At 40.7% G+C, this 23877-nt stretch overlaps 1 protein-coding gene across 3 annotated transcripts in view; it reads left to right on the top strand.

Moving 5' to 3' along the window:
• The window catches only part of LOC148892782 (receptor-type tyrosine-protein phosphatase delta-like), a 197418-nt gene extending 178012 nt beyond the window's left edge, over positions 1-19406 (top strand). For all 3 annotated transcript variants that reach the window (XM_089007186.1, XM_089007187.1, XM_089007188.1), the window contains 10 exons: positions 687-710; positions 2184-2303; positions 4822-4976; positions 8151-8436; positions 11785-11963; positions 12040-12166; positions 12865-12990; positions 13062-13216; positions 14620-14755; positions 15666-19406. In XM_089007186.1, coding sequence (XP_088863312.1) covers positions 687-710; positions 2184-2303; positions 4822-4976; positions 8151-8436; positions 11785-11963; positions 12040-12166; positions 12865-12990; positions 13062-13216; positions 14620-14755; positions 15666-15734 — 1377 coding nt within the window. In that variant the 3' untranslated portion in view covers positions 15735-19406. The remainder of the gene's footprint in view (positions 1-686; positions 711-2183; positions 2304-4821; positions 4977-8150; positions 8437-11784; positions 11964-12039; positions 12167-12864; positions 12991-13061; positions 13217-14619; positions 14756-15665) is intronic.
• The last annotated feature ends 4471 nt before the right edge of the window (positions 19407-23877 follow it).

Raw genomic sequence — 23877 nt, 5'->3', positions numbered from 1 at the left:
GGCTATGTTGGCAATCCATTTGCTTAGCATCAGCGATAGAAGTTGTTTGTGGGTTTTATTTCCTTCGTTAGGCTACAATTTGCAAGAAAATATCATGGAACATTTTAGAGTTTTCCTGTACGTTGAAAATGAGAACCAGATCCTCCAGTCAAATTCACGAATGCCCATGGCAACAATCCTCCGTATAATCGTATATGGACATAATGAGGAGGGGAGGGTAGGGGTTGGCCGCGGGGGTTGAGAGTTGGGAAACTGGTGATTGTTAAACTCAGATCGAAAAGCCAGAATGTTTTATTGTGAGTAGAAAGGAAATTCCATGAAAGAAAAGTAACAGGACACTTTGTGATGCTGTTGCTTACTCAAGAATGACATAGAATGAGAGCCTAATAGTAATGGAGCAGGGTTTACAGGCATGTCAAATTGGGTAATGAATTAGAAAATATTCAGCTTCAAGGCTTTGTTTTTGTTCATTTTGGGTATTGCGTAAGAATAAAAAATGAACAAGACTCGCTCGGGTGGGGGGGGGGGGACCAGAAATAATAAATCATGCTCATATGTGTTTTGCAGCAAATGATCCTCTCCTGTCATCTGTGCTTCTTTCCCTGTGATTAACCTGTGCATTGTATCCAAGTTTTTTCCTTTCCAACCTTCTCCAACTGTCTCTGTTGTGTCTCTTTGACCCTCAGATGCCCTCTTATTTCTTCTCTAAGGCAAGATCTCGCTTTCTCTCCTTTGCTAATCCCTTTTCAAATGCAACCTCTCCTCACATGCTTTTCTCCTTACCCCCACGAACCCCCCCCCCCCTCTCTTTTCAGTGCCTCTTTTTACTGTTTCCCCCTTCTGTGCAATAGCCAAATGCGATGAGTTGAACTATTTTCAAAGCACCACAAGGCACCCGCAGTCAACGAGGACTGACTCGGGTTTCTTGTTTCCACTGAAGTTCAGAAACAGTGCACATTAGTGTCTACACTTGCATGATCACACCTACCAATGTGCTTCCTGTCTAGCTGTGGTTCAGTAAAGTGAGGTTCATTACATTTCATACCACGAGACCTTTAAAGGACAGATTTATAGCATAGGTAAAGAATGAACTCTACGACATATTTGCTGTAAAGAGCATCGACTGCCTCATAAAGATGATGAATTTGCGTCTTCTGAATATTTGCTTGGCACCTTCGTGTTTCAAGAGTTGACTGTAAACCTACCGTTGTTCAGAATTTGCGGGGGGGGGGGGGGGGGGCAATCTCATTGAACACTTATCGATCTGCATTTATGTATGACCAACAATGATGATCACAGATGGAAGCAGTACAATTCTGCTTTGAACGAACAGTGTAGTTCTGATGGTGGCCCCCGCAGCACAGTATGGACTGTCTACATATATGTTGGCATACTTAAGTGTGGTTTTTCAAGCACCCCCCCACACTATGGAAGAGCGTTCTTGTACTGATAGTGTCTGAAGGCCTGGTGGGAACACGGCGGTTAAAGCTGTAATTACAGCCCCAATGTCCCAGGCCAAAAGGCTTAATCCTCAGTCTGGAGCAGCGGAATGCAGAACGAGCTGAGCCGAGCTCTGTTCCGTCTCTGATGTGAGGACCAGAGGGATCAGCGAGTAACGTTTGCTTTGGCCTGATTCTGCCAAGGCTCTCGTACGCCCCTCCCGCTCCACTGGGATGCCTCACTCTCTTGTGGTCTCCAAGGCTGAGCTGACGAACTACAAGCACGGTAGTGTGATGCAGGGAATCTCAAGGTGTTTTGGGTGGCGAGGCACGCCATGTCATTTTTCAGGGATTTGTGAGGTTGGAGCGTTAGGGCCACATCGAGTCAAGTGATACTCACTCAACTTTTCCAGCTCTGCGGTGGATCCCTGTGAGCATTTGCCAGACATATGGAAGCATCCCAGCGCACAGTTTGAGGGTATCAGACACGACTAGCGCAGGATCACACACATTCTACAAAGCTATCACTTCTCACACGCACGGAAAACCTCTTTCACACATTGGGTTGGCTCAATAAGCACAAGTTTTAGTCCAACACTTCTGTTTGAATTTTGCAAAGTCTCACTGAGCTGTGTTAATCCCCCAAACCCTTTCATTTATTTAGTTTTTTAGTACACACTGTACTTGTGCACTGTTTTCTCAATCGCTTGATATCTCACAAGATTCACTGTCTTTGGTTTTTAGGTAAAGTGCGACCAGTACTGGCCAACACGAGCTACAGAGACCTACGGCCTCATCCAGGTCACTCTGCTGGACACAGTGGAGCTGGCCACCTACTCTGTCAGGACATTTGCGCTTTACAAGGTAATGTGACATGTGCAGTCAACCACGACGCGGTTTACAGTGCGTATTGATCGCTTCAAATATTTATACTCCTTGTGTATTGATGCGTGCTTTCTGTCACGTGACCGTAACTACATGTGTGTTCTTCTACACCTGAGGTCTTATTTTCTGTCAGTTTGTCAGAGAATCTTTGAACGATCTTCATGATCAACACAGTAAAGAAATTCCTTTTAAGGGGGATTGAGACGTAGCCCTGTCGCGAATTGTTTAAAAAATAAAAGTAATTATTATAATGTTTATCATTGCTTGTATTAATACATTTACCACAGACTACGATCTAAAAAAATCCCAGCTGTCATCGGGCAGTAGTCGTGGAATACCCTGAACCGGTTGCCAGCCAATCGCAGCGCACACAGTAACAAACCACCATTCTCGCTCACACTCACACCTTGAGGTGTTCAATCAGCCTGCGATGAATGCTTTTGGAATGTGGGATGGAACTAATGGACCCGGAGAAAACCCACGCAGAGCATGCAAATACCTCACAGGAAGACCGGAGATGGAATCGAACGCACCACCTCTGCACTGTGAAATCGATGGGTGAACCAATTAACTATCGGGCAGCCCCATCTCGTATGACGTGTATTAAAAATGAAATTTAGATGTCCCTCTCCTACAGTGAAATAAGAAACAGCTATTTGATTTCATTATTTCTGTTTATCAGACATTGGACAGATACAGCTGGAGGGTGTTGGGTCATATTGTCAATGACAATCCAAGCTAAGCATCCTTAGCTTCATATAAAGATTTTTTTATCCCACTTTTATCTTTGCCTGTGGCTCTACATTGGCTCATGAGTTGCACCGAATGTCGTCCACATTGCAAACAAACCAAGCCACTCGTTAAATTCATCACCACAAACACCACCACCAACATCAGTGTAGTCAAATCAATACCTCATACGCCCTCCAGCTGCTGTTAATAAATAACACCCTATCGAGTGTGTATTAATCGGGCAGTACTCTATTTACTGCTACATGAATTAAAAATGGAACGGCAAACCGTGGGACGACTAACCTACTTTCAAAGATGGGTCACTTGACCACTGGACACTGTGCATCATTTGACCGACAGGAAAGACAGACACGTGTTCATGTAAATCCCTGTTGCATACAGAAATAAGCTTTGAGGCTAGCTTTGTTACGTGGGGAAGTAGTTATTAAATGATAAACTTATAATACAGACATTAAAGCTTTAGGTTTCAATCTACAGCTATATTTACAACATATCTGTTGACGTGTTAAATCCAGCTTCTTTTATCTTCGGCTAAAATAAAACCTCTCCTTTCTCATGAGCACCTTGAAGCATTAATTTAAGCCTTCGTCACATCTCAGAATCAGAATCAGAATCATCTTTATTGCCAAGTATGTAGAACACACAAGGAATTTGTTTCCGGTAGAACACGCTGCACTAGTATCGTTGTCAAAAAAAACTGCTAAGTGGCACTATACAGTTCCATTTTGGCTACTGTTGAAAGAGTTCAAAGAGTTAATGGCTTGGGGGAAGAAGCTGTTTAAATGTCTGCTGTATTTGGTGCGCATGGATCGGTAGCGCCTGCCTGAGGGGAGTAGCTGGAAAAGGTGGTGGGCAGGGTGCGGAGGGTCCAGTAGGATTTTCCGCGCCCTAGTTTGGATTCTTGCAGTGTGCAAGTCCTCGAGAGTGGGTAGGGCGGTGCCAATGATTTTTTCCGCCGTCCTAACTGTCCGTTGAAGTCTCTGCTCGATTACTGTAATACGCTTTACTTTGGAGTCAGACAATCCTCCATGAAGTGTCTCCAGCTGGTCCATAATGCTGCTGCTTGCCGCTTGACTTATACTCGTAAGAAGGAGCATCCCTTCACTGGTTCCCTACACATTTTAGAATTCGTTTCAAGATCTTATTTGTTTTCAAATATTTAAAGGGCCTGGCTCATCCACCTCTACACACCTTCCCGACGCCTCAGGTCTGCTGACAAGACATTATTACATGTGCCAAAAACTAAATGGAGGCGCACAGTGGATGGAACCTTTTCCGTTGCTGGTCCCACTCTCTGGAATGACCTGCCACTGAACATTCGACAAGCCCCTTCGCTGCCCATCTTTAAAACCCGCCTCAAAACTCACTTGTACTCTTTGGCTTTTGACTCAGCATGATTCAGACTTGATCTTACTTTTATTCCCTGGTGCTTTCTACCACCTTTGTTACTGCCACCTGTACATGATAGGTGTCCGTGTTATGTGCTTTGTTACAGCTTCAGCTGTTGTTAAAGCGCTATATATAAATCAATATGTATTATATTGTATTTTTACATACCATTTCTAAATAAAAAAACATAAACATATTTATTCGCACCCAAGCCGTAGTACGTGGTGAAAAAAATCGCAGTAGAAGCAACCAAACTGCACACAGTAGAGTCTGTTAACAATGAAAAATATTTATGTTGCTTTAACATCACATTTTCACCGATGAATCCCTAACGTTTTCCTTCATGTATTTCCAGAGTGGCTCCAATGAGAAGCGTGAGGTTCGCCACTTCCAATTCACAGCCTGGCCAGATCATGGCGTGCCTGAGCACCCGACTCCGTTCCTGGCCTTCCTGAGAAGGATAAAGGCCTGCAACCCTGCAGATGCAGGACCCATGATCGTCCATTGCAGGTGAGTGACACTTCATCCTGTTTTATGTTTGTTTTTGTTTTCTTAACATCGTTCGCAAGTTTAGCCCAAAGAAAACTCTTGGTATTATACAGCATCACCAAAAGTATTTGGATTATTTGTCTGGATTTGTGTGCATGAAGGAGGCTCATTAAGTTGGCAATTTGTGTGTAGCATTAACCTTAGCTGTGGTGGTTCTTCACTCTACAAATGGTTCCTGAACCAAAAACCACAATTGGACCTGCCATTAGGTAAAACGCGTGCATTCCTCCCCCAGTAACCCCCTTCTCAAAAATGTCTCTTTGCTGAACTTATATATACTTATATTCAGCATTTTACTGCTGACCATTTAAGCATGTATGGGTTCATAAGTTTATATTCAAACATCATCAAATCAAGAGGAGGAAGAATTTTTGGAAGACTTGTAATTACTGAAAGTTGAAAGGGGGCTGTTATTTGCAGTAACCCGGATGGAAAACGATAGAAGGTTGCTGAAGGAATAGAGCTCCTGAGAGAAAGAAGAATTAGTGCAGTGGGGTGCATAAGGAGGAAAATGGCGATCGAGACAATTATTGATAGGAAGAGTTATCAAGGGACTGGGAGTTAAATGATGAGATATGAGCAGAAGGAGACGAGCGGAAGGAGCGAAGGGGAAAAAGGCGAGGTCAAACCCTGGACACGGCGAATGAAAGTGGTGAATTAAAGAAGAAGAAAGGTGCAGAGAAAACGCAGGCTCATGACGGAGTGTGTGAAAGGTACTTAGAGAGTAAATGAAGAAGGAAGGCGGTCAGGGCGAGAGGGGGGGTGAAAAGGTTGTCGAATGAGAGGCTCCTTCTAATCTTTGCTCACAGTCAGATGGAGTATCTAACAGGATTAACAGGCAAATTTAATTATCTTGCCAAGCCTCTGTCATAATGTGCCTTAATGTATCAAGCAGCCTGGGAATCAAACAATGGGGCCGAAATCTCATTCCACCGCAGTCAATCTCACGGCCTAATATTCATTCCGCCATTGAAAGGGGTTTGCAGTCACTTATACGACTGCTTGCTAAGGATGTTTTCCAACCCAATTTTATAACAGCACTGCAGAAATGAGTAGGAATTTAGAGTAGTTCATATTTGGACTTTTTGTAGATAGGAGAATACATACTTTATTACATTTGTGCTGACGCGCCGCCAATGTTGATTTTTTTTTTTTTTTTTTCAGCAGCAATGTTGCTACTTTGCATGTTTTGACAATTCATCCAAGAAAGCCTGCTATGCGCTATACACGGTCACGCTATTTCACAACAAAAGTTATATCTGCCCTTTTTAACTATGAGCAGGTTTTGAATTGCTCTCCTTCTGCAGACTTAACACTCCCTGGTGCGGTGATTCTGTCAGACGCAGGCAAGCGACTTTGTACTCGTGAGACATTCGGAACAACTACGAGTTATGACACTTCACTGTTTCATTTATGTACTGCGTGTAAAAGAAGAGATGCCCCTATTTTAGAGATCACTCCTTGGATTTGATGTTCAAATATTGCTTCAAGTCTGACGTCTGTGTAAGCTCTCAGTCGTACAGGAGGGGTCCATCGATGAGAAGGTTTCTTCAGCCCTCATCTGTACAATTTTGAAGGTTTCGGACGTTTCGCCTCCTATCCAAGAGGCTTCGTCAGCGAGCTAAAGTCTGACTGGTCGTATCGGCCCTATTTATATATCCCTAATGTCCAGACATGGTGGCGCCGGACACAGCTATGATAGGTCCCTACTCTCAGGTTAGGGGGGCAGAGGACCCCTCCCTGTGGCCCCACTGATTGTTCCTACATTCCTGACTAACGACTGGCCTATTACCCCCACTCCCACCGGTATCACCTCATCAGCATAACGACCCTCATCAGCATCACGAAAGTTGCCTAACCTGTTAGGCCTTAGCAGGCTATTGCCCCCCCAACCTGAGAGTAGGGACCTATCATAGCTGTGTCCGGCGCCACCATGTCTGGACATTAGGGATATATAAATAGGGCCGATACGACCAGTCAGACTTTAGTTCGCTGACGAAGCCTCTTGGATAGGAGGCGAAACGTCCGAAACCTTCAAAATTGTACAGATGACGGCTGAAGAAACCTTCTCATCGATTCAAGTCTGACGGTATAAAAAAGACGCAATTGAGGCAAGGGGTGAATAGGGGGGTGTACTGGTCTTAAACACTTCAAAGAATGTCCTTATTCATTATATTCCGTCCATTTCAGACAGCAATTGCCCTCATTAGCTTGCCCACTAGCTGATATTGTCTTACTATTCTATCTGGGTTACTTCCGGGTTGAGTGAACGCTGGCGCGTGTGGCTGCCTCTGCTCACCCACAGAAAAGCTTATCCTGTGACTGTAAAGTGACCTTGAGAGTTTTGAAAGGTGTTTAAAAATGAAATGTATTGTTTTTATTATTATTATTATTATTATTATTATTATTATTATTATTATTATTATTATTACAAGCTGTGACACGCCCACAGCCGGTTACCAGCCAATAAGAATATGCATCTACACCACAGGTGTCAAAGTCAAGGCCAGGGGGCCAAATCTGGCCTGCCACAACATTTTATTCGGCCTGCGAAAGCAAATCAAACCTGTGAAATTTCATGATGCGTGTTAGTCCCAACCAAAATTTCAAAATTGTTCCATATAAACCACAATAACAGTCATTATTTTTTTACTTCAAACTTAAAAATTACTTACTCATTAATTTGTTGTACTTTCCATATTTAATATGTGGAGGAGATTAAACATTCTAATGGTTTCGCCAAATTCATAACGGCCTTTGGGAGGAAACCGTAACTTCAATGTGGCCCGCGGCAAAAAAATGAATTTGACGGCCCTGATCTAGACAATCAATCACATTCATATCCACATCAAGTGGCAATTTAGAATTTTCACTTCACCTCATGTCAAAGTTTGTAGTTTTCACCTTCAAGTTTCAAGCAAGCTCCAAGTTACTGTGGCAAAAATCAAGCAAGTCTGGTCATGGCCCCACAACATTTCAAGCATTACTTAAGTTTAGCGAGTCAGAAGTCAAATGCGAGTAACCTGGAGACCAAACTGAGTCCAAACACTGAACATCTGGACTAGGAGGGACAAGTACAGGAATTTTTGAAAGTTTCCGGATACATAAAATGAATTTCCCCATCTATCCATTCAGCGCCGGAGTGGGCCGAACGGGTTGCTTCATTGTGATCGACGCCATGGCGGAACGAATCAAGCACGAGAAGACCGTGGACATCTACGGCCACGTCACGCTAATGCGCTCCCAGAGGAACTACATGGTCCAAACGGAGGACCAGTATATCTTCATCTATGACGCGCTGCTGGAAGCCGTGACCTGCGGCAACACGGAGGTTCCCGCCAGGAATCTGTATTCATACATCCAGAGGCTGACACAGATTGAACCTGGTGACAACGTCACCGGCATGGAGCTTGAGTTCAAGGTGAGTCACCATTTATCCAACTCTACTGCTTCCTCGTTAGCGCAGTGGCGCAATCGTACGATTTGAAGTTGGGCTAACTTTAATTGGTTTTTAATTCAAGAAGCTCTTCAACAATTAAAAAAGACACACACAGACAGGATGTTTAATGGTCCAAGAACATTATCTCCAAACCTAGTTGAGAAATGGCAACATAAAATAAATTATCAAGAACGTCAAATGACTTTAATGAGAGGAAGAAGAAAAAAACTTTAGTCCTTGAAATTGTTAATCACCAAATTAGCCCCTCTTCAGACTGTGGCTTTTCATTGGAAAAGCTTCATGGAGAGACCACATCACAAGGACAGATCGTGGATTTTCTAACCTTGATGGTCTCTGACAGCATTTTTCCTGAGGCTGTCAGAGCTTGTTCTCGTTCGTTTTGAGAATCTTCATATAGTCCAAACGGATGGTCGAAATTGAAAAGGATTATGGGATTTCACCTTGGGATTTAAAGGGTTGATGGGAAGAAAAAAAAAACGTTTTACTGACTTTTTTAAGAAGGCAAGTGTGGATAGCCAAAGTAAAAACCAGTAATGTTGTCCCAGAACTTGAGTACTTAGTCAAAGGTCACATCTTTATGCACTCAAATAAAGCTTGTTTCAATGATGGCATCTGCCGATGCCCCAGAATTCCAGTTCTGGCAGTAGCAGTCTCCGAAGAATAACAATGAACTCTGCGTCCTCCGAGCTCTCTTTCCAGGCTTGTATTGATGGAAAACACGTGGTAGGGTTACTTCATTCATCAGATTCCATCTTGGTGTTACTGGGCACTACGGACCAACACATGGAAATCTACTTTCCATCACTGCAGTTGTAAATCTGACATATTCGGTGTGAATCTCAAAGAATACAGTCTGTTCCAGAAAGTTCACTCGTGATGTCAGGAAACTTGAATGAAGTAATTCCACGATTGTAAAGATGAGGGCTTAGAGTCATTAAAATAACGTATGTGAACTGTAAAAGACTGTGAAGGATAAATGGCGAGATTTTTCATAACTTCCGATCTTGGAATGCCTGAAAATGCCATCACGATAAATGTATAAAACTCTTTTTTTTTTTTAGCATAAATTAGCATTAGCATTACATTAGCAGTAGCATATCTTTTTTTAGGGTTGGGGGCGGAATAGAAGTTTTTTTAACTCATTCACTGCCAGACGTGCAAATATGTGTCCACTGCAGTACCAGGGTTGTTGTCATTGTCACTTGAATTCCAGGACACACAGCACATTGGCTTTTATGACTACATAAACATTCAATAACAGCGATAGAAACCTTCGACTCAGAAAAAAAAGTTAATTCCTAAATTATATGGGTCTGGAGTAATATGAGCTTGAAATGAGGGCGGCTGTCCAAAATACATTGCAATACATTCATATTGGTTTTTATATAGGGCTTTAACAATAGCTGAAGTTGGTAAAAAGTGCTAACGTGGAAAAAAGGGAAACGCTGCCCCCTTGTGTAAAACAAAAACATTTTCAGAGGCCATGGCCAGTGCTTTGTCAACACCCAAGCATAAAAAAACAAAACCCAAACAAATTCGAGGATTGCGCTCTATGTCATATTTTCAATTCCCGAATAAATTTGTGAATGGCAATGAATGAGTAAATCTCGCACTTGACACTTGACTGAGTTGTTTTGGAAAATTATTTTTGCCATCTCTGTAATCGACAGCATTTGTTTTTATGTTGCTCTACCTGATCCCTAAATCCTCTCATGATCTCACGAGAGTGGCTGCCTTTCCAGCAGCTCATGTATTTTGTTTTTCTACTTTCATTCCTTTCATCACTTTGCTGCTGTGAAATGTAAATTTCTCCACTGTGAGACTAATAAAGGCAAATCCAATTCCAATCCAATTCCAATCCAATGATCCGTGGTGGCAACAAAAATGACGTTGTTAAATTCAAATTTGGAACATTGTACATTCCATCGCACAGGCTCACTGGAGCCTATTCCAGCTAAAATCATGCGGCGGGCCAGATTTGGCCTTTCGGGCCTTGACTTTGACCTTGACTTTGAGTCAAAACACACATATTTTCACAATCCCTAAGGAACTAATACAACGTGAATATTTTTTGTCTTGTATAATAAACCCCATCGATTTTGCTTGAGTGGATATTCTTGAGAAATGACGGTAACTGCATGACGGCAATTTGGTGTCACTTCAGATGGGTCTATCCAAAGCCTTCAACGGTTCAACTTGCGTGGTTCCACTTACATCTTAAAGCAGGATTACTTCGCATGAAGATAATTTTCCCTTCTGTTTGCCAACTGTGTATGATTTTATCCGGACATGCTGAAAATAATGACATGTTTTCAAGAGATACAATGGTCTGTTTGTCCCGGATTGTCATGATAAGACCATTTTGATTGTTGATGATCAAAACCAGACTAAAGAGAACCAAAATAAACGACATCTAAACTTGTGGAAAAGGAGGGGTTGGTAAGGGGTTCGGTGGTTGGGGAATTTTCCCGCTTTGTTCCGTCTTAACGAAAATAATGTACGTCTGTTTCTCCCACAGCATTCTCGTAGCCACCAATATTGGAAGCTTACTTTGTGAGACCCTATTGTTACCAAGCGAAGGGTATTGTTTCACTCCCCCTGGAGTCTGTGGTTTCCCTCCGCCCGCTCTCTGTTGTTCGATTTCATTTAAATACGTCATACATTGGTCAAGTGTGAGAAAGTACAATTGCGTGTGTGTGTGTGTGTGTGTGTGTGTGTGTGTGTGTGTGTGTGTGTGTGTGTGTGTGTGTGTGTGTGTGTGTGTGTGTGTGTGTTCCGGGGCTCCGGGATCAGTTGAGGGTCACGCTTGTATAGTGAGACAACATGGGGCCTTGTGTTTTTCTGCCCCCACAATTTAGATTCTCTTGCTGTTTCTCTCATTTGTCTTTGATATGTGCCTCCTCCCATTGCCTTTCCATACCCCTACCCCATAATATTCTCTTGTTTATTCACTTGTCTGACTGTATACCTCGAGGCCGGCCAGTAAATAGGATTTTTTTTTCTTATTTCACGAGTGCACTGCAGCAGAAAAGTTGCATGAAAAGACATTTCGCGAGGCTCTTTTCTGTCTTCCATTCTTATCCAGCCTTGTCTGCCCTGGGAGTAATGATGACTTTTTTTTGGTTAATGCATAATGTCAGGCTTTACTAATAAGATTTTCCTTGTAACAATCTCAGTGCCTGGAAATACATTGAGTTTGAAACGAGTGGTGACCATAGGATATGATTTCACTTTTTGCAGGTTGACGGCTGCATGATGGATTGCTTTTTTTTTTAATCCATTCATATACCGCCATTGTTTGTGTCCCAGCGTCTGGCCAGCGCCAAGGCCCACACGTCACGTTTCGTCAGTGCCAACCTGCCATGCAACAAGTTTAAGAACAGACTCGTCAACATCATGCCCTACGAGACCACGCGAGTCCCCTTGCAGCCAATCAGAGGAGTGGAGGGGTCGGATTACATCAACGCCAGCTTCATCGATGGCTACAGGTCAGTCGTACGTTCAAGATAAAGCTCTGTGTGGTTCTTGGGTTCCTGAGCGGTGTCCTCGTTCGTCTGCTTCTAGGCAACAGAAGGCCTACATCGCAACACAAGGCCCGTTGGCGGAGACCACGGAGGACTACTGGAGGATGTTGTGGGAACACAACTCCACCATTGTTGTGATGCTAACCAAACTGAGGGAGATGGGACGGGTAAGGTTATTGTGACGGAAAAAACCAAAAGGCTTGTCTGTGACTGTAAAGTGTCCTTGAGAGCTTTGAAAGGCGCGTAAAATGTAATTTATTATTATTATTATTATTAATAGTAGTTATTAGTAGTAGTATTATTAGTAGTATTATTATTATTATTATTAACTATAATATGTATTTTTTGTGGTGTGAACATCAGCTCCTTGTTTTTTTTTTGGAGGGGGTGTTGTTTAACTCATTATTATTATTATTGGATGGATTTATAAGTCCCGCAGTGGAGAATTTTACATTTCACAGCAGCAAAGTGATGAAAGGAATGAAAGTAGAAAAACAAAATACATGAGCTGCTGGAAAGGCAGCCACTATCGCGGCGCCTATTATTATTATTATTATTATTATTATTATTATTATTATTATTATTATTATTTTTGTCATTATCAAATTCCAGGATTATTATTTTATTATTATTTATTATCTTTTATTTCAAAAAACAATGTATCCACTCCAGTGCCAGGGTTTTTTTATCGGCTCATGGTTTCAAATTCAAATGTGGCCTTTGAGTGCAAAGTTTTGCGCACCCCGATAATGTGTATTAAACTAATCGAATAGCATGTTGTTTCTTCGTTTTCATTTCTGCCAATTCTGCTCAAATTCTAATAATGTTAGTCTAGCACGGGTGTTTTTGTGTGTTGTCCATGCAGGAGAAATGTCACCAGTATTGGCCCGCAGAGCGCTCAGCTCGGTACCAGTACTTTGTGGTGGATCCAATGGCCGAGTACAACATGCCTCAATACATCCTGCGGGAATTCAAAGTCACAGACGCCAGAGTAAGCCGCACGCAATCAAGCGTTTCAAGTTCCGAGAGGAATAAGCAATGCATGCACTTTCTTTCTTTCAGGATGGCCAATCGAGGACGGTTCGTCAATTCCAGTTCACCGATTGGCCAGAACAAGGAGTGCCAAAATCAGGGGAAGGATTCATTGATTTCATTGGACAAGTACATAAAACGAAAGAACAGTTTGGCCAGGATGGACCAATAACTGTGCACTGCAGGTAAAAAAAAAAGAAATCATGAAAGTATATTCACAGGAAATTATTGTCGTGAATACACGGAAAATGTGCAAATGCATAATTTATACATTTTACTGTAGCAATATCATGTGAATACATTTGAGACAATAGTGCAAATGCATCTGAAAGATGTTTCTTCTATTTAGTAGTTGTCCCTGACAATATTCACATATACATGAGTGACAATTGTTTTTGAGCTTCGAACATTAGCTATATACATTTCAGGAAAATTCTCTCAAAATCCCAATTTTTCAATGATTAAAAAGAAAGAAAGAAGAAGAAAGTGAAGCCCGGGTCTCAGAGCAACCATGGTGATGAAGTATTTAGCTGTTATGCTGCATGCAAGTGGAATTAGATACCAAGAGCAGTGTAGGCAAAAAAGTGTAAATGCTTATAGATCCAGGTTAAAAACTGATGTTTTCCCCACAAACAAAATAGATGAATATTCTTTTAACTCATTCACTGCCAGACATGCGCAAAAAATGTGTCCACTCCAGTGCCAGGGCTTTTGTCATTGTCACTCGAATTCCAGGACACACAGAATATTGACTTTTAGGACTACATAAACATTCAATGCAGTGTAAGAAACCTTAGGCTCTCTTCTCTTATGAGAAAAAAAGAGTTAATTCCTAAGTTGTATAGTTCTGGAGTTATATGAGCTTGAAATGAGGTCAGCTGTCCAAAATACAATGCAATATAGTATACGTATTGGTTTATATAGCGCTTGAACAACAGCTGAGGCTGGAACAAAGCGCCAACATGGAAAAAAGGGAAATGCTGCGCCTTTGTGGGAAAGAAAAACATTGCCAGATGCCACGGCCAGCGCTTTACCAGCACTCAAGCATGAAAAAAACCCGCTCGATTTCATATTTTCAAATCCCAAATAAATTCTTTAAAATGGGTGTGAATGGGTTAAGCGTGTATAATAATAATAATAATAAAAAATAATAATAATAATAAATAATAATAATAATAATAATACATTACATTTTAAGCGCCTTTCAAAGCTCCCAAGAACACTTTACAGTCACAGACAAGCATAGGTACTATAATAAATAAAATATAATCACAAATACAATGCAATAAATAAAATACAATTCTAAATAGAAACAATAGGGAGAGCTACACAGAAAATGCTATTTTAAAAAGGTGGATTTTGAGATTTCTAAAAAAAAAATTACTCTTTGTAATTTTGGGAAGCTACTTTTTATTTCCTTACTTTTCCTTCAATTGCCTTTTAATCTTATGTTCCTACAAATGTAAATGTCTTTAAATGCTAACGCAAATTATTTTAATCATTTTTATTTGAATGGCTTTAGCTGTTTGTAAATGCTTTCCCACCTCACACTGGCACATGACTGAACTACAAACGTGTCTCCCACCAGTGCTGGAGTGGGCCGGACGGGCGTTTTCATCACGCTGAGCATCGTACTGGAGAGGATGCGGTACGAGGGTGTGGTGGACATCTTTCAGACAGTCAAGATGCTGCGCACGCAGCGACCCGCCACCGTTCAAACAGAGGTCAGCCCTCATCCACGTCACTTCTCTCTCTCTGTCTCTCTTTGTCTCCTTTTAAAGCACAACCGACACCTTCAGACAAGTTGGGTCCATAATTTGTAAAATCACTTCAGATGACTTCTACGGAGCGTATTTTACAAAGATTCCACCGCATATAGCTATATTTTACGTTTTAAGACTCGCGCTGAATATTCAGGAAGTCTTGTTTTCGAGTTTATGACGATCCCCTAAGTGACGTCACGGAGGGAACGCCCCTGACCGGGACAGCGACACACAATGCATTTTGGGTACTTTGTATGGTCTGAAAACATCATGTTGATCTGTGTCGATGGTGAAATTAGAAGGAAAAACACATAAATAACGCAATGGTGAATCGTTGTGCACCAACACGCACCAACACTACGAGTTGCGGTAACACCATAAAAGTGGACACAAATTCTCAGCAGACAAATCAGCCCATTTCCAACTTGTGCATTTCCTGGGCGCTACATTGGAGTCCAGACGGCTTGAATTTATCTGGAAGGACTTCTTTAATCGATTGGCAAACATTTATGCTTTCCTCTTCAGAACTATTTGAATCATATTCATAACTGGATGAGCAACAAGAAAGCATCTTCTCTGAATCTGAACTCTCTGAAGCCATTGTTTTGTGTCTGGGGTATCCTGGCGTGATGTCACGAACAAGGGGGCGGGACCTTATGAAACTCGCCATTTCCGAGGTCATTTTGAAGCAGTTTTGGGACAATTTAAGTCATTTTTTTTGGTGTTTTGCATTTGACTACAAATATCAGCCCGCGTATTTTGGGTATTCTAGATGTTATAAAACGTTTTTCTGATGTCAGTCAGGAAACAAAAAAAATGGTGTCGGTTGTCCTTTAAGTCATTTTCACCGGTGCGATTTTGCCTCCTCCAGGACCAGTACCAGTTCTGCTACCGTGCCAGTCTGGAGTATCTCGGAAGCTTTGATCACTATGCAACATAAATGTGTCACGGCACGTCCCACCTAATTCACTCGCCTGCGGATGAACGCGTTCGGCGGCGACGTGTCTGTGACCAGAGCGCCACCATCATACAGAGTGAAATGGATGGGAATGGGGGAGTCCTGCGTACCCACAAAGAGCACCTCGAACTGAGCCATAGCAACCTGCTTGACAAGGGGTCTCCACCAGACCTTTGATCCAAACACGCCCCATTGATGTGTCTGAAGAAGCAACTCGCTCCAATGCCTGATCAGAATCTACGTTGCCGATTTCGTTTTCAGTCAGTGCCATTTTCCGAGCACCTGGGTTGCTTTACATTGTTCGGGTGTAGAACTGTTCACCTCATCCACTACCAGTGTAGCATCAACAACTTTGATTGGTATGAGTGTCACCGGATGTTGGATTTTTCTATCTTTAGATTAACTCGAAGGCATCCATCATATGGACGTCTCGTGGACAGATGCAAAGTGCAACTTTGGAGCACCCGATAATTGCTGTTAGGAGAGTGGAAACTCACCCAGCGCACAGTATTAAGGATACACGGACCGGCAATGGACACCAAGAAGTATTTGCCCAGCACTCCCCACTCTTTTTTTTTTTGTTTTTTTGTTTTTGAGAAGCAGACTCTTGTTTTCTATAAATGTCAAAGACATTTCTTATTTCACGGTAATTGAAAAAAAAGCACCAGTTCATACTTAATACTTCACAATTTAAGACGTGGAAATTGTGAGAGGTTTAAAAAGCACCACCACCACAAACAAAATAGCAACTTGTGACTTATTTAAAGAAAAAAAAAAAGCAGGCTCGGCTTCTATTTGTTTTTGTTTTTTTAAACTTTCTGTTTCTTGTGCATTTTTACATTATTAAATATTATTCAAAGAAATTCAGTCAGAAGTCATGGGGCTTAGCATTTTCTACCAAAATGGTCCACCATTAGCTGTTCTATAATCACTTTTATTCGCATGAGTGAATCAATGAAGCCTCTGCCTGCCTGTAGCTTGATGATTTGAACTTTAGAGCACGGGTAAGGGTTACATTTCAGGATTAAAGCACCCATTTAGGTTCAGGATTAAAGCTCCAGATGATTCATAGTATTGTCATGTGGAGTGCACCAACATGATCTGTTCTAAAAAAAAAATAGCTCCCAGCTGTTTGGATATCCTAATGTTGTGGGGATGGTGTTGAAATTATCATTTAAAAATGCAAACTGGCAGAATTGTGAGATATTTAACATGATCAGAGTCTAATATTATATATTAAGTATTCATAATGACGGGCTAATATTATGAAAGTGCATATGAATACATTTTATTCAGCCATGTATTAATTTTGTACCCCCTCGTACAATCAGTACACAGGAAGGAGCGCTCACTATTAACTCATTCACTGCCAGACATGCAAAAATGTGTCCACTCCAGTGCCAGGGTTTTTGTCATTGTCACTCGAATTACTGGACCCACAGAATATTGGGTTTTAGAACAACATATACATTCAATGTAGCATAAGAAACCTTCGACTCGCTTTTTTCATCAGAAAACACGAGTTAATTCCTAAATTATATGGGTCAGGAGTTATATGAGCTTCAAATGAGGACGGATGTCCAAAATACAATGCAATATATACATATTGGTTGATATAGCGCTTTAACAGGCGCTCTTCAGGACTCTCTGGGTCGCTTCGCACTCACAGGACAAGTTAGCTAGCTAGCCTGGATAGCTTATAGATGGTGAGCTAGATAGCTAGCTAATAGATAGCTAGCTGATAGATAGATAGATAGATAGATAGATAGATAGATAGATAGATAGATAGATAGATAGATAGATAGATAGATAGATAGATAGATAGATAGATAGATAGATAGATGGCTAGCCAGCTAAATAGCTATATCTACAACTCTTTCAATCATCTGTGAGGAAGGAAAGTGCTAATGATTCTTCCGACGTCAAATGGTGAGTAGTTTTACTTTATTTTCATGTTATTGTGCCGATGGCCATTTTAGATTTGAGTTAGTGCGTTTACTTCCAGGTTGAGTGAACGCTGGCGCCAATGGCTGCCGCTGCTCACCCGCAGAAGAAAAACAAAATTTTCTTATCCTATAAAGTGTCCTTGAGAGTTTTGAAAGGCGCAATTTATTATTATTATTATTATTATTATTGTTAGAATTTATTATTACAACAGCTGAAGCTGTAACAAAGCGCTAACATGAAAAAAATGGAAATTCTGCCCTCTTGTGGAAAAGAAGAAACATTGCCATGGCCACCGCTTTATCGGCACTCAAGCATGAAAAAACAAAACCCGAACAAATTCAAGAATGGCACTCTACGTCATATTTGCAATCAATACATTTGTGAATGGCAGTGAATGAGTTAAAAAGGTTAGTGACGCCTCGTGTCTATGGTTTCATCTTGGGGCTCTGTAGTTCATCTGCATCATAGTTCATCTACAATAGAAAATAGGGGGGGGGAATGGTTTGGTTAAGGTTTGATTGAAGGACCAAAGCTTCCTGACCAAGTGTCATACCCCAATGAAAAGTGGCTATTCAGAACATAAATCACAAATGGAATCACAAATAGTGTACACAGTTTTTAGTTTTTATTACGGGATGGCAGGGAGGGCATGAAAAAAGATTTAAAAATTCATCTAGATTTTACAACATCAATTGTGGAACATGTTCTCACCGGAATGCTCACCACTGACTTGTGTGACTGTCTGATTCAGTGTGCAATAAGTAGATGTATTATATATAGTATATATATTTTTTATGTCCACTTATTTACTGCGGTCACATGCTGCATGTGATGACGATGATGTTAATGATGATGAAGATATAACACCAACAATGGTGCATCATGTCCTTAACATGAGGATGTTAAGCATTTGGCTTCCTCGTATTATCACACAGCCACCCCAAGTAGACAATGTTGTCGTCACGGTAACCGGGAAACTAACGAATGATTGCAACTCCCAATGAATAGTTTAAGTTGAGATTTCTAGTGCCTTATATTACACGCCTATTTTGATAAAGTTACGTTTAAGGGTTCTTGTGGATTTTATGTATGCACACGTATCGATGTTTGTGTGTGTGTGTGTGTGTGTGTGTGTGTGTGTGTGTGTGTGTGTGTGTGTGTGTGTGTGTGTGTGTGTGTGTGTGTGTGTGTGTGTGTGTGTGTGTGTGTGTGTGTGTGTGTGTGTGTGCATGTGTGTGTATGTGTGAGAGAGAGAGAAGAATATATATCATTTTATGTTCCACTATCTGAAAATTGCTGGTGTAGTCTGTTGTTTTTCTACGGTAGGCTAGCTCATGATAGAGATCCCTTTTAAAAGGAATGCAGTCATATCCCTCTGAAAATGAGCACAACTGCAGTACAGAAAATGTTTATTTCTAAAGTATGAGCTCGGAATGATACGAGCATTTCAATTCAATTCCTCAAATTGTGGCCTCCGCTCTCATTAACTGCAGGTTGCGTTACATCTCTTGGTTGCTCTTTCGTATTCACTTGAATTTTCTTGATGGCTTAGCTGGATTTACTTTATTCCATCTGATGTAAAGACCAATAATACTGAAATAAGGGTGGTGCCTTGAGATTTTAATGTTGTTCCGTAACCTAATGATTAAAGTAATTGAGTCATTACAACGAATAGAAATGCCATTAATTTATAACAGCAGCCCTCCCCCCCAAAAAAAACACTCAGAAATATCTTTTTTAAAAGAACTTTGCTTTTGTACTTCATCAAAACTATTTATCAATATAGTTACATTAAATTTTGAGAAATATGTGGTTTGTCCATCATGATTTAAAGGACAACCGACACACTTTTTTTGTTTCCTAACTGACATCAGAAAAAGGTTTTATAGCGTCTAAAATACCCAAAACGCAGGCTGATATTTTTAGTCAAATGCAAAACACCAATAAAAATGACTTAAAGTGTCCCAAAACTACTTCAAAATGACCCCGGAAATTGTGAGTTTCAGAAGGTCCCGCCCCCTTGTTCGTGACATCACGTCAGGATGTCTTCGTCTTGTTCTAGAATCAAAACAATGGCTTCAGATTCAGAGAAGATGCTTTCTTGTTACTCATCCAGTTATGAATATGATTCAAATAGTTCTGAAGAGGAAAGCATAAATGTTTGCAATCGTTTAAAGAAGTCCTTCCGTATCAATTCCAGCCGTCAGGACTCCAATGTAGCGTCCCAGAAAATTCACAAGATGGCACACAAGCTCCGTTGGAAATGGGCTGATTTGTCTGCTGGGAATTTGTGTCAGCTAGTATCAAATAGTAGTCTTGGTGCAACACACAACGATTCACTATTGCGTTATTTATGTGTTTTCCTTCTAATTTCGCCATCGACACGGATCAACACGAATTTTTGTAGAGTGTTACATTATCCGTCTACCTGTGTTGCTCCACCATTGCTTGAGTAGTTCAAAAACCACAAATGTTGATGGTAACCGTTACCATGCATTTTCTGTTACGTGTTAGGATTAAAATGGTAAGTTATTTGGATTTAAGAAGTGTGACAACCTTTGTTTGACGTTTAGTTTGACAGTTAATTTTGAGTGGGAGGGGCATTAATCAGCATGAATTACCTTTATTTTCCAAACTGCTGCTAATGGTGCAGTGTGCAAAGTTAATGTCACTGCCACCATGTAGCAAGTTGTATTTGCAAGTTAAAGCCAAAATAATAAATGTCAACAACCTCATTAGTCAGGACATTTGTATCTCAAGGCATCCCTTTAGAGTAAGGACATAATTAACTAATTATCCATGTTTCAAAAACATTGAAATTATATACAATAGTATTAAAAAAACTGTGTGCCTGCAGGGGAGTGAATAAACACCATCTGGCTACTATATGAGGCAATCAAAGCAGCATGTCTTTCTGAAATTAAAGAGGATGCGGGGGGAAAAACAGCAAAAATGATGACATTATTGCATATCGAAGTCAATCCCACAGCCAATAGTGTTCCTTGTCCTATCTTCCTCTTTTTTTCTACGTTAATCTCTTCATGACACCACTCTGGTGTCACTGGTGTTGTTTTTTGTATGCATGGTACCCCTCCCCCACCCTGTTGGTCGCACCTGTCATGGGAAGACTTGCACTTTCTCTCTTGTACTATGCACAAAATTCTTTTATCTCTGTTCGCCCATACCCCAACCATATCCCTCCAACAAAAGAAAAAAAAAGGTTTTACTTGAACTAGCTCAACATGGACCCTGTAATGCTATATGTGTATATGTAAATAACACCGAACACAGAGATTAATTGAAATCCTTAAATGATTAAGATGAAAAGTAATAGTGAACTATATCGGTTAAAAATGAACAAAGGATTGCACCAGAAATCACCATTTATAGCACAGAAATATGTGCAATACATCACTTTGTGGCATTGTTGCACCACAAATGAGTTTCACCTTAAAAGTGTTCTATTTTAACCCGGCCCTTACCCTGATATATCATGTAGATGGATAAAACTGAAGTTTATAAATTGTATAAAAACGAAAAAAATAATGGTGTGTTGCTTGGATCAGTCACGTCAAACTGGTCTGTAAATGTAAAGTTTGTCTGTTTTTCATTTTCTGCTCCGGGTCAACAAGTGCTTTTTTATTTTCTTACAATGGTTCTTGGAGTGTGTGCAAACCTAAGGATGGGGGGGGGGGGGGGGATATACCACACATGGTTATGTATCAATTTCTGTTCTTTGTTGACACAAGTTTTATTTGTTACAAATAAACTCAAGTAAAAATAAAACACACCTAACCGGTTTTCTGCATGTGTATCATGACTGTACATTTTGTTATACCCTAAAATCCACAAAAATTCTGCGATGAATATGTGAATGTACAATTTCGGTCCATGTATGCATATTTACGAGGGTTATGTATTTGCCCTCTTCTCCTATAAATCCAACTCGTGTCTACAGTGAGACCTCAACTTACAAACACCTTAACTTACAAACTTTTCATCTTACAAACGTCAAATTTATGAAAATTAAACCTTACAATAAGCACTATTTTCATAATCCACACCCACCACGGCTGGCGCAGTGATCTTCGGCGGAAGCACACGACCGAACAGCACCAGAGGTTAAGTTACCAACAGTCCTTATGGAAGGTGACTCTCCTTCCATAAGCCATCAACGACCATCAAAAAGGTAAATAAAGCTTTATTTTACAGCACAGTTTATGTCTTTAATTACAGTCCTCATGTAATGCGCCTCTCTTTCCAAACAGCAATTCCCTTTGACCTCCGACCTCCAACGCCATTCCATCAAGCCATAAATGACCATCACAAATGTAAATAAAGTGACTTTATGATACAATGCAGTGTATTTCTTTCATTACAATACAATAGCACATTTATTACACATAGAATAAGGTATGTTGTGTGTAGTTTTAAGGCTTATTTAGTTGAAAAGTATATTTTATGGAAACCTGGGAACGAATTATTCCCATTTTAATGGTTTCCTATGGGATTTTTTTTTTTGAGATACACACTTTTCGCCTGACACACTCTGTCTGGGAACCAATTAAGTTCGTAAGTTGAGGTCTCACTGCATTTTGCTCCAAAGCCACACTGGAATCAAACATAAGAGTTCTTAGAGGCCATGAACGTAGTGTACAACCTGCAGAAAAATGATGACTAAACACGAATACATTCATGAAATCGGGATTAAACCACATCCAATCGTAAAACCATATGTGCTCTACTGGACATCTGGTTGATGTGAAAGTTGGTGAATTGAAAACATCTGCATGAGGATCTTCACTTGCACCTTCCTATGATTTTTTGTGTGTTACAGAAAACTGCTCAGAGATGAGGAATGTCAAACTCAAGAAGGCCAATAATTACTCTGATGCTATCTTCTGTAAAATGATTTCCTTCAAGTGGGGGGGGGAAGTCAGATTCCCCTCAGGAGAATAAGATCATGTATCCGAAGGATTCACAGAGTAAAATGAAATATCAGGATGACAGGCAAATTATTGCAGCGTCTGCGGAAATGAAGGCCAATGGGGTAGATAGATGATGACAAGAACCCAAAGGCGAATATATCAGTTTACGTCTTGATCTTATGCTGACAACCTCACCTGCCCTCACATGTTCTGTGAAGAGAAACCATAAAAGGCAAGAGTTGAGATAATTTAAAAAATATATATCTAAATCCTGGACTCTTCCCCAGTTGACCTGCACTCAAGTCAGGCGAATGTTGCACCTTTTTTGATGACATCCTGTTTGTTGTCACTCAGCATCATGTCATCATTCAGAAGAAGCCAAATGTTCTAAAGGAGTTCTTTATTGGGAGGTGCTTCCAAGCATCACCGATTCATTTAGTTGTTTTAAAAAAGCCTTTTTGGGACTCTTGGCATTGAAGTCTTCGAGGGGGTTGCTCATCCACCCTTGAAGACTTTTCAGTTGATTGAAATTTCTGGCGAATGGAGTGAAAATACCCTGAAGATAGGCGCATTACCTAAAGCTGGTAATTGAATGAGATTCTTGACATCTCTTGCTTCCATTGTGATCCCCTTCAGCTGTGCTTTAAGTTCTTCGACTATACGCTCTGCTACTTCGAGTCTATTCATCCATCTCGAGCAGTGCTTCACAACCTTTACTGAGCCAAGACACATATTGAACACCACCAAATGAAATGTCATTAAAATGTTATATTAAAATCATTGTCAATTTACAAATGTTATTCTGTTGTAAAAATAGCAACACGTGGATACACAGGTTCGTTGTACTTTTGGCAATTTAAATTGTTCTATTAGTCATTCAATGCCACTAGCATGGACGGAATGACAATTTTTAACTCATTCAATGCCATTCACAAATTTATTCGGGAGCACCATTCCCGAATTTGTTTGGGTTTTGTTTTTTTTTTTCTTGTTTGGGTGCTGATAACTGGCCATGGGCAGAGGCCATTGCCTCTAGCAATGTTTTTACCTTCCACAAGGGGGCAGCATTTCCCCTTTTTACATGTTAGCGCTTTGTTCCAGCTTCAGCTGTTGTTAAAGCGCTATATTAACCAGTATGTATTGCATAGTATTTTGGACAGCCACCCTCATTTCAACCTCATACAAATTAGCAATACGTCTGTGTAAGCTCTCAGTCGTACAGGAGTGGTCCATCGATGAAAAGGTTTCTT

This window comes from Hippocampus bargibanti, linkage group LG10, assembly GCF_051943395.1.
Source record: "Hippocampus bargibanti isolate YZ-2025 linkage group LG10, ASM5194339v1, whole genome shotgun sequence".
NCBI lineage: Eukaryota > Metazoa > Chordata > Actinopteri > Syngnathiformes > Syngnathidae > Hippocampus > Hippocampus bargibanti.
The sequence above is the reverse complement of the archived record's forward strand: the minus strand, read 5'-3'. Positions and strand labels throughout refer to the sequence as shown.